The sequence below is a fragment of the Chanodichthys erythropterus genome, chromosome 4, assembly GCF_024489055.1.
Source record: "Chanodichthys erythropterus isolate Z2021 chromosome 4, ASM2448905v1, whole genome shotgun sequence".
Lineage (NCBI taxonomy): Eukaryota > Metazoa > Chordata > Actinopteri > Cypriniformes > Xenocyprididae > Chanodichthys > Chanodichthys erythropterus.
Window position 1 is genome coordinate 18543721 of NC_090224.1, and position 12277 is coordinate 18555997.

General features: G+C 35.3%; 2 protein-coding genes across 2 annotated transcripts; both read right to left on the bottom strand.

Annotated features, from left to right (window-relative positions):
- Positions 1 to 543: 543 nt before the first annotated feature.
- On the bottom strand, positions 544 to 1572 carry LOC137018570 (trace amine-associated receptor 4-like). The gene has a single exon (XM_067383240.1). The coding sequence runs from the start codon at positions 1570 to 1572 to the stop codon at positions 544 to 546; it is 1029 nt and encodes a 342-aa protein (XP_067239341.1).
- A 3405-nt stretch (positions 1573 to 4977) lies between these two features.
- Positions 4978 to 6036, bottom strand: LOC137018572 (trace amine-associated receptor 4-like). Its single transcript, XM_067383242.1, has one exon. It carries the CDS (start codon positions 6034 to 6036, stop codon positions 4978 to 4980), a length of 1059 nt encoding a protein of 352 aa, XP_067239343.1.
- Positions 6037 to 12277: the final 6241 nt, after the last annotated feature.

A 12277-nucleotide genomic window follows, 5' to 3' on the forward strand; every position in this document is an offset into this window, starting at 1 on the left:
CAACCATCCAAATACACAGACTGTCAACACGTTCTCAACAGGTATGTAATATCCAGGATACTTAGTTTCTTAAAGGATACTCGAATTGCCTGGATCCAAATCAGGAAATGTAAATCAAACTGCCGAAATGTGAATGTTTTTCTAAAAGGTAACCATTTAATGTAAATCCATTAAAATGTGAGTTTAATGTATTAAAATCAATTTAAAATGTTAATTTCACACACACACACACACACACACACACAGTTTTATTATAACTGAATATATTTTTCTGAACATAGTACAAACAAATGTCTGCAATTTCTCTATTTTAAAACAATTTTTTGGATATTGATTTTAGCCTTACATGTGTTATGTCTAAGCCCATCTTTTCCACCAGAGTACTAAGAAAATTCTGATCACTTCTTCCGGTAAATACAGAAAGTTCATGAGAAAACAGAAACATTTAAATTACTTCAGCATATATAAACTAAAAAAATAAATAAAAGAAAAATAGAAAAAAAATAAGTATTGTGATGCCTGAAATTAGTATGAGTTTCGTATTCATTCAAAAGGCAAGGTGTTTGAATATTTGATGCCACAGATATAAGTGGATATAAGAATCTTGAATGCATTCTGAAAACAAGGGTAGAAAAATCCATAAATCAAGGGGTTACATGTGGAGTTAAAATATGCAAACCAAACCAAAGCATCAAAAACATCAGCTGGGGTTAAATAATTAAAAAAAGGGTCGAGAGTAGTAATGGTAAAATAAGGCAGCCAGCAGAAATAAAAAACACCCATGACAATGGCCAGAGTTTTTGCTGCTTTTCCTTCTCTTTGAACAGAGCTTCGGCTCTTCAACCCTCCTGCTGCCGCTGCAGTCACTCTTTCAGACATAACTTTTGCATGTTTTCTTGCAACATGGAAGATTTTCATATACAGAGAGCTCATGACCGTTCCGGGGAGGAAAAATGTAAGAATCGGACATATAATACCCCACTCTTTGTTAAACAACAGAACACAACTTCCCACACAGGAAATCTGCAATATAAGTATCTCTAGTCCAACTGCATTTACCCCTGAAAACACAACATAAAAGCTGTACACAAAAGAAAACAACCATGTGAAGGTAGTAAATACAGTCACAGTGTTGTTTGTGACCCTCATTTTGTACCTTAAAGGATCACAAATGGCCCAGTACCTGTCAACAGATATTAAACTGAGATGCAGTATGGAAGAGATACAGAAGGTCATGTCTAAACTAGAATGCACTTTACACACAAAATCTCCCAGATACCAGCAGCCTTCAACAGATCGCACCATGCTGTACGGCATGACCAAAGAGCCCAGCAGACAATCACTGGCAGCCAGAGAGCGAACGATCAGATGAGTTGGAGACTGCAGATGTTTGAAGTGAGAGATGGAGATGATGATCAGCAGATTCCCAAAAACTGTTGTGAGGATCATCAGAACCATGAAAACATACATTGCCACTTTAACTACAGTAAGACGTTGTACTTTAGGACAGGAATCCAACCGTAGTGGATAGCAGAGAAGCACATTCTCAGTGTCAGTTTCATTTGAAGTCATCACGTCTGCTCCGGAGATGATTTCCTTAATTGTAAAAAGGCGAAGTATGAGCAAAATAATTTTATGAATGATAGGTTGGTAAAGGCCAGTATCCAAAGAAAGGTGAACATATATGCCCATCTATATTTTAACTTCCTAAATGGACTCAGAGCAGTTCAGTCTTGTCCATATATACGCTCAGATTCGAAGTAACCCCCTTACACCTATCAGTGTAACCCATAGTTACAAAAACAACATGAACTCAGGAGATTAAAATGTGAAAATTAATACTTCAGCTGTGTGTCCTGATTTGAAGATCAATGAATGGGTTGGAGACACATTACATCAGCCTGAACCGTTGGTACACGACAGAATGGATTCATATTGTTCAAATCAGGGTTATTATAGTTAACTAAAAATAAAACATAAAATCTTCTGTTATTTGAAATACAATAAACTTTAGCTGAAAAAATTAAAACATAAAAATACTTATTTTATTTTAGCTAGTTGCCAAGGTAACATTTCATTGCAACTCATTTTCATTTAGTTTAAAGGTCCCATTCTTCGTGATCCCATGTTTCAAACTTTAGTTAGTGTGTAATGTTGTTGTTAGAGTATAAATAAAATCTGTAAAATTTTAAAGCTCAAAGTTCAATGCCAAGCGAGATATTTTATTTAACAGAAGTCGCCTACATTGAACTTTTTTACAAGCGAAACATGAACATGAGCATGTTATATTGCACACTATAAACACAATCAAAGCTTCAAAAAAACATACAAAAACGGGACCTTCTAACTTGTTATACTAAACTAATTAAAGGCCTTTGCACACCGAGTCCGAAATTTTCACATGCGTTTTTTCGTATTCGTAAACCTAAATAATCGTCACGCACAGAGACCTTGCACACTGAGTCCGATGCGTAAAAATTAATGCGTTGCGAAAAAAATCACAAAACAATACAAAATGAACTCTTCAAGCAGTGAGCATGATTTAGTTGTCTCCTCTCTTCTTAAAAAAAGAAAAAGAAAGGAAATATTGGGTCCATTCAATCCCGAGATTGCATAGAGAAGGAGAGTTTCACCTCATCAAGGAGCTGCGTGATTATTCCGAGCGTTTCAAAGTTTACTTTAGGTAAACTTGTCAGTGCCTCAGTTTGATGCTTTACTACTGGCACAATCTATCTTTATATTCTGTATCTTTGTATTCCGCACGTTGTTTGTCATTCAGTGCTGCTGTTTTGTGCTGTAGAAGACGTGGATCAACATGTGAGATGATTTTTATATTTTTGCGTATATATATATATATATATATATATATATATATATATATATATATATATATATATATATATATATTTATTTATTATTTTTTTTAACTGATGAGAAAAAAATACAACAAAGTGACTAAAACCAACTATAATGAAAACAGAAAATAAAAAATAAATACTAAAACTATAATAGTATCTCAATTATACTATTGGCGCTTTTCCACTGCGTGGTACAACTCGGCTCGGCTCGCTTTACTTGCAGTTTGCTTTTCCACTGCAGTTTAGTACAGCTTCAAGGTGGGTGGGATTATAGACTGATCGTATAGTTGCGCCGCCTCTACTGCTGTTGGTCCATTCATCGGCTACCAACAAATCTGCTCCTCGTCTACTGACCACGATACAGCCATTTCTTTTTTCAAGTTGTGTGTAACGGTCATATAAAGCAAGTCATTTAAAAAACGTAGCACGTACAAATGATACTGTGGTGGTGGTTACTGACTATTTAAATCTAGTTGGTTTTGGTGTCTTGTGTTTCAAATCAATTCTTTCTGACCAATGAGTGATCTGCCCTGTTTACACGTCACATTTAGTATTGGTACGGCATGCTTGGAACCTCCACTGAAGTGGTACTATTTAAGCGAGTCGTACCGAACCGTACCATGCAGTGGAAAAGTGCCATAAAAAACACTGCATAAAATCCAGACCTCCATTTGTACACTGCACTGAGAAACTGACACAGACCATACAACGTTGGGATCCAAACAACATTGGACCCCATTGCCAATCAATGTATTAAAAAAAAAAAAAAAACTGAGACATTTTTCAAAATATCTTCTTTTCTGTTCCAAATAAGAAATAATTTTCATTTATGGGTGAAATGACCTTAAGCATCATGAGCATTGTGCCTTGAAAATACCCTTAAAGGATTAGTTCACTTCAGAATTAAAATTTCCTAATAATTTACTCACCCCCATGTCATCAAGATGTTTATGTCTTTCTTTCTTCAGTCGAAAAGAAATTAAGGTTTTTGAGGAAAACATTCCAGGATTTTTCTCTATACAGTAGACTTCAATGGCTACCAATGGGTTGAAGGTCCAAATGTCAGTTTCAGTGCATAAAGGTCTTATCTAGCAAAACAATCGGTCATTTTCTAAAAAAAAATTAAAGTATATAAACACGTGACCTTTACAACGTGATTACATAATGCATGGTGCATCGCAGAGCTAATGCAAGACAAGCATTTGTGGTTAAAAAGTATATCAATTTTATTTTATTTTTTTAGAAAATGACAGATCATTTCACCAAAAAAGACCCTTATTCCTCGGCTGGGATCATGTAGAGCCTTTTGAAGCTGCACTGAAACTGCTGTATAGAGAAAAATCCTGGAATGTTTTCCTCAAAAACCTTAATTCCTTTTTGACTGAAGAAAGAAAGACTTAAACATCTTGAATGACATGGGGGTGAGAAAATTATCAGGAAATTTTCATTCTGAAGTGAACTAATCCTTTTACCATGTAGGGCATAGTGCCACCTGGTGATCAAAAGTGATAACAGTTTCTCTTCGTAGATTTCTTGAGCTTATTGAGTATAATGATGTATTTGTGTGTGTCTGTGCATGCGTACATTTGTGTGTAAAATATTGAAGAATAAAGTTTTTAAATACACCTACACATTTGATCTAATTCTCTACAAAATCAAAGGTAAAACAAATGCACACTAGGACACAGATGTTCTTCTAAAGGGATTGTTTTAATGTAAAAAAACATGCATATGTGATCAATATTTTTGCATCTGTACATCATTATTTATATATAAAAACATTATTTTATGTCTTTCTCTACTTCATTTCTAAATTAGCTTAAACTCTGCATAACCTTGCAACAGTTTATGTTAAGAGTGACTGTTGCATTTCTAACTTAAGGGATATTAAAGAAGATCACAACTTTCAATCAATTTAAGAGGTTGTACTAGACCTTGATCAGTTTATTTGAATTATTCTAAAATTGTATTTACATTTGATCATATTGTCCACAATATCTTAAAATAAATCACTTCAGCATGCATACACTAGCGTAGAAAAGCATGTAGTTTAATAAGAGAAAGAAAATCTTTATTGTGAAGCATAACATGATATCCTGATGTAAAATCATTAACATATTCATTCAAATGTCAAGGTGCTTGAGTCACTGAAGCCATAAAAACAGGATGATATGAGAATCATAAAGGCCTTCTGAAAACGAGAGTAGAAAAAACCATATATCAGTGGATTACAAGTGGAGTTAAAGTATCCAAACCAAACCAAAGCATCAAAAATACTGGCTGGAGTCACAAAATTAAGACAGGAGTCAATGATAGTAGCAATAAAAATAGGCAGCCAGCAGAGATAAAAAACACCCATGACAATGGCCAGAGTTTTAGCTGCTTTTCTCTCTCTGTGTGCAGAGCTTTTGGTCTTCAACCCTCCTGTTGCTCTTTCTGACATAACTTTTGCATGTTTTTTTGCAACACGGAAGATTTTCATATACAGAGAGCTCATGATTGTTCCGGGAAGGAAGAATGTGAGAAATGGACATATAATACCCCACTGTTTGTTAAAAAACAGAATACAATTTCCCACACAGTAAATCTGCATTATAAAAGACTCCAAGCCTATTTTGTTCACTCCTGAAAACACAATATAAAAGCTGTAGAGAAATGCAAACAGCCATGTGAAGGTAGTAAATACAGTCACAGTGTTGTTTGTGACCCTCATTTTGTACCTTAAAGGATCACAAATGGCCCAGTACCTGTCAATAGATATTAAACCAAGATGTAGTATGGAAGAGATACAGAAGGTCATGTCTAAACTAGAATGCACTTTACACACAAAATCTCCCAGATACCAGCAGCCTTCAACAGATCGCACCATGCTGTAAGGCATGACCAAAGAGCCCAGCAGACAGTCACTGGCAGCCAGAGAGCGAACGATCAGATGAGTTGGAGACTGCAGATGTTTGAAGTGAGAGATGGAGATGATGATCAGCAGATTCCCAAAAACTGTTGTGAGGATCATCAGAACCATGAAAACATACATTGCCACTTTAACTACAGTAAGATGTTGCAATTTTGGACAGGAGTCCAGCAGGAGTGGATAGCAGAGAAATATATTTTCAGTGTCAGTCGCATTTGAAGTCATCACATTTGCCCCAGTTGCAGAGATGATTTTCTTAGTAATCATAAAAAGGCTGACAATTATAAACACATAAGTATAAAAAGAACAATTTCATGAATTACAGCTTGGTAAAGACTAATATTCAAAGTTAGATAAACATATAAATAGTACATGCCCATCCAATTTAACTCCATCGATTCAGAGCAGCTCAGCTGTGCTCATATATACTCTCATATTCAAAGTAACCCTCCTACACCTGTCAATTTAACCTATGGTAACATCATGAACTCTGGAGATTATAAAAAAACAACAACAACAAAATCCAAACAATCAGACCCCATAATGTGGGGGGAAAAAACCCATCATTATTACATTATTAAAAGTAGAATATTAGCAACTAGGGATGCACAGACATAAAAAAGTTGGCCAAAACCAATTCAACCAATTCAAATCTCAATTTAGCAATTGCTTACCCACCACTTAAACATAATCAACCAGGTAGCAACCTCCCATAACACTTTATGTGTAAATTTACTTTGATAAACAATTTTCAATCAGAAATTGCTGGATTAATTAAAGAAACGGCAAGTAACACGCTGGATTAAACATGAAATTTTAAAGTATAAAAACTGAAATAGTAGCCTATATTCTACAAACATACTCTAGTCATCTTTATTTGTTTATTTATTTATTTTTTGCAACTTCAAAAAACACAGACAGATGGCCAGGTTACAGGTAAGTTAAGTTATAAAGGTAAGTTATTTCTCTGACATTCCACGACCTGAGAAATGCATATTCAACATTTTCAATCAGTGAAAACAGCCACCAACCAAAACGGTAACAGGGGTAACACACTGATCCAACAAAAACCAATGATGTGTCTGTAACCATCTGGTGACGTCTGACAGTGCAGTGTAAATTGGCCTTTACAATATGAGACTTAGGTCCTTTTAATCTGTCTTTAAATTGCTTAAGGCCTACAGTAAGTAAACTTCTGCAATGACCTGTCTATCTTTTAACCTTTAGAAGAGGTTGTAAAGCTCTGTTTAACACTTTTGTTATACATTTAAACCATTCTTGAGATTTTTGCAAATATCATCATAGAAAATATCTATTTGGCCTTCAGATCCACAGCTGTCAGTCACACATAACTCATTAATGATGCTTTGTGTCTTGGACCCAAGAGACTTGTTAACAGTCCTCCATTTCTTTGGAGTGACTCTCATAGGAGTCTGACCAATCAAAGGTGTTAATACCAGCTCTCACCTGCTTAACACATGAAGCTTATTAGCTGTATCCTGTCACATTATTATCACAGCCAACTTGTTTACCCATAATGCCCTACAGAGCTGAACTTTTATCATTAGGGGGACAGACAGGACAAACAAACTTTTAATTTCTTTGTGCTTCAATCTAATCATATACAACACCAGAGAAATAATGGATTTATTAAAGGGTTAGTTCCCCCAAAAATGAAAATTCTGTCATTTATTACTCATCCTTATGCCGTTCCACACCCGTAAGACCTTCGTTAATCTTCGGAACACAAATTAAGATATTTTAGTTGAAATCCGATGGCTCAGTGAGGCCTGCATAGGGAGCAATGACATTTCCTCTCTCAAGATCCATAACGGTACTAAAAACATGTTTTAATCGGTTCATGTGAGTACAGTGGTTCAATATTAATATTATAAAGCGACGAGAATATTTTTGGTGCGCCAAAAAAACAACAAAATAACAACTTATAAAGTGATGGCCGATTTCAAAACAATGCTTCAGGAAGCTTCGGAGCATAATGAATCAGCGCATTGAATCTTCTATTCAGAGTGCCAAAATCACGTGATTTTAGCCATTGGCAGTTTGACACGTGATCCTAATCATAATTCGATACACTGATTCATAAACAAGTTTCCTGAAGCAGTTTAGAAATCGGCCATCACTAAAATAATTCATTATTTGGGGGTTTTTTTGGTGCACCAAAAATATTCTCATCGCTTTATAATATTAAGATAGAACCACTGTACTCACATGAACCGATTTAAATATGTTTTTAGTACCTTTATGAATCTTGAGAGAGGAAATGTCATTGCTGGCTATGCAGGCCTCACGGAGCCATCAGATTTCAACAAAATATCTTAATATGTGTTCCGAAGATTAACAAAGGTCTTATGGGTGTGGAACGGCATTAGGGTAAATAATAAATGACAGAATTTTGATTTTTGGGTGAACTCAATAACTGAAAGCAATATTTTTGAAATTGGACAATGAATGATGAATGGACTGGAGAAAAGTTTAAATGAGTCATGGGCTAGAAAGGATTTGTATTTATTGATTTGTTTGTCAGAAAAGTTTTTACTTGCCCTGCCAATATGTTCACTGGCTGCATTGGCAAAAATTACACATATATTCTTTTTAACAACAAACTGACCAGTCACAGTTGAAGTGAACATTGTTGATCATCTCCTTACAAGACCACAAATTAAACTCTGGGTAGATTAGATGGTAACCAAACAATCAGTTCTCGTAATCATTGTGTTGGATGCAGGAGAAATGTGCAGGAATAAAGACCTGAGCGACTTTGACAAGGGCAAAATTGTTATTTCAAGGTGACTGGGTCAGTCCATCTTTGAAAGAGCAAGGCTTGGGTCTTTCTCCCGGTCAGCAGTGGTGAGAATTTACCAACAGTGTCCGAGGAGGAACAAACTACAAACCGGTGTCAGGGTGTTGGGCAACCAAGGCTCATTGATGCACAAGGGCAAAGAAGGCTATCCCTTCTGATCCGAGCAAACAGAAGGTCTACTGAGTCACACAAAATTTGAATGATGGTTATAAAAGGAATGTCACGACACACACAGTGCAACACACTCTGCTGCATAGCCACAAACTAATCAGAGAGCTTATGATGACCCCTGTCCACCATCAAAAGCACCTACAATGGGCACTCAAGTGTCAGAAATGGAGCAGTGGAAGAAGGTCACCTGGTCCCGTTTTCTTTTACATCACATAGATGGCCGTGTATATGAGCGGCATTTACATGCGGAAGTGATGGCACCAGTATGCACTGTAGAATGATGATGACAAGCCGGTGAAGGGAGTGTGACGCTCTGGGCAATATTCTGCTGGGAAACCCTGGGTCCAGCCATTCATGTGGATGTATATTTTGCCATATTTGACCAGGTAAACCCTTTCAAGACAATAGTGTCCTGGTGGAAGCCCCTTTCAGCAGGATTATGCAACTTGCCACACCGCACACATTGATAAGGAATGGTTGGGGGAACATGATGAAGAGTTTAAGGTGTTTCCCTGGCCTCCATACTCCCCAGATCTGTAGGATATGCTGGACCAACAAGTTCAATCCACGGAGGACCCACCTTGCAACCTACAGGACTTGATGGATCTTGGAACTTGAATGTCTTGGTGCCAGATAACCTCTTTCAGAGGCCATGCCTTGGCAGGTTGGCGCTGTTTTGGCAGTATTAAGCAGGTGGTTATAATGGTTTGTTTCAATGGTGTACAGTATATATATATATATATATATGTATATTAGGGCTGTCAAACGATTAACCGCGATTAATCACATTCAAAATAAAAGTTTGAGTTTGTATAATATATGTGGGTGTACTGTGTATAATTAATATATATATATATAAATACACGCAAATTAATGTATATATTTAAGAGAAATATGTTATTTATGTACAAAATATTTTTATTTATATATAATATAAATTATATAAAAATATAAATAAATACATATACTTGTAAATATTTCTCAAATATATACATGAATGTGTTTGTATTTATATATACATAATAATTACACACAGTACACCCACATATATTAGGCAAACTCAAACTTTTATTTTGAATGTGATTAATTGCGATTAATCGCGATTAATCGTTTGACAGCCCTAATATATATATATATATATATATATATATATATATATATATATATATATATATACACATACATGCTTATTTAATAATAAATAAAAATATATATTAACTGAAACACAAAGTTGTTGAAACATTATAACATTTAACCCATTCTAACTAATATTTCCAAGAGCCACAAGTCTTTTGCATAGAAGCAGTGGCAATACAACAAAATATTCTTCTTTTTTACACAAAAAGACACAATCTATGCATACAAATTTTCACAATCATAATCTTGGGAACCTAAAAATATTTAATCTCACTTTTTAAAGCTATTCAAAAGAGCATAAAAGTAGGCTATGATTCTAAACTGTATAAAAAAACAGTTTAAAATCAAAGGATTGTGAGGCCGATCAATGAACTGGGTGTACATGTCCTAAATGAACACAACTGATTGACTGAAGGTTTCTTGTTTCTAATTAGGGGTTTTTTTCAAATATACCATGATAACATTTTACATGTTAAATTTCATGAAAATTAATTTAATGCACATTAAATTACACTTGCTTTTGCTTCATATCTATTGTCACATAAACACACATGCATAAGGACAAAACAAACTCCCCGTACACACAAACACACTCCTCTGCAGTGATGTAATGTTTTCTGTTATTTTGGTGAACGAAAGTTCCCATGAGACTTGTTACAACCACTCCATTTTAATGACTCTCAAACATGCCTCAAAATCCAAATGTGTGAAGTCCCATCATTAACACTGTCAGTCATTAGGATTAATACAACAACAGCCTCCTCCACACAAATAACCCATCAGGTGCAGTATGACATCAGCCTGTTTACCCATAATCACCCACTGATCTTTATCCCAGGCGTGATATGAAATGGCAGTCAAGAGACAAACAGCACAAACCAGCACTTTGAACCAAACTTTCAAATCCAACAACAGATTAAATGAGTATAGTGTAAGAGTTTAACATTATTAAGAGAGAAAACTAAAATACAAACAATCATGTAACAGATGGCCTTGGACTCTAAAAACAACATAAACACAAACAGCATGAAATAATACTATATTTAGTATTAATTAAATCATACAGGAGTGCATTATTATAAATCATCAGCATAAATGCATTATAATAAGCATTATAATAATAACACCCATGGCTATGATACCGTTTGATTACAGAAAATGTTCACAAATAAGCTGCTTTTGTTACTACTATTTTAGTTATTATCTGTTCAGACAGAGTTTGGATATCTGACAACCAGTGACTCTCTTTTGCACACTGATGTCTCTTCTGAGGTGCACTGCAATAAATTCCCTGTAAAATGTAGTATTTCCTTATTCCAGCCTGCTGCAAAATAGCAATGTATAGCTTACCAGGGAAGGACCATAAAAACGATTTAAATCTTCTGAGGCCATATGACAAATAACAAATGCAAAAAGACATTTAAGAGCTGCCTCAGAAATAATAATAATTTAATAATTTTTAAATGGAAAATGCAGTCTTTGCATCACAAAACTTCAGAGGACTTGGAATGTAGTGTAGTGTAGACTATGTTTATGGTTTTTCACACAGTCAAAATTATCATGTTGGGATAAACTATTCATTTTGAAAAAGTTTGTTCTATATGATGTTGAAACTTGACTCAACTGCAATGATGAATATGAAATAGCATACATGAACACTGCTCTTACTATTACTGCCATGTATAGTATAAGATACGGCAAGATGTTAAGAGTAGTGATGTGCACTTTTGAAACTGCTTCGTGACACGAGACTTTGACAGTTTGATACCCGCTCCGAACCACTGTTTTGAAATAAAAGATTCAAAACTGTGGTTCACAGCAGGTATCAAACTGCCAAAGTCACGTGATTTAATCAGAAAGTGAGGCCTCGTTATGTCACAGCTGTTTTGGAAAGTTTCAGAAAGGTTCACTGCTAGGGGGAGCAATCTCAATTTCGAATTTCAGGGTCAAATCTATAATGTCTTTCTTATTTTGGAATATAATTCTGAAATAAATTGATTCGGAAATGTCCAAATTAATAAAAGAGCATATAATACAGACATTACATATTTAATGGTATTATGAGAATGCATTTAAAAAGAAATCAGGAATAGTGGGAGAACACTGGGTTTAACGTTTTTCGTCTTTAAACCAATCTTCAGCCAACAAAGTTTAAATCCTGTCTGGCTAGTGCGCTTCCCATAATGTTTAGGAATTAGGTAAGCAGGCGGAGAGTAGGCGGTCTTTTGCGGCTGTTTGAAATGCATTCGACCACATGAGCGTCTACACTAGGAAAGCAATCCGGTCAAATGTGTTTTCGACTACCTCTGGAAGTGGTCAAAATTGGACAAGCTCAAAACATTTTACACCCCGTTTACACCTGTGTTTAGCGTCGTCCAC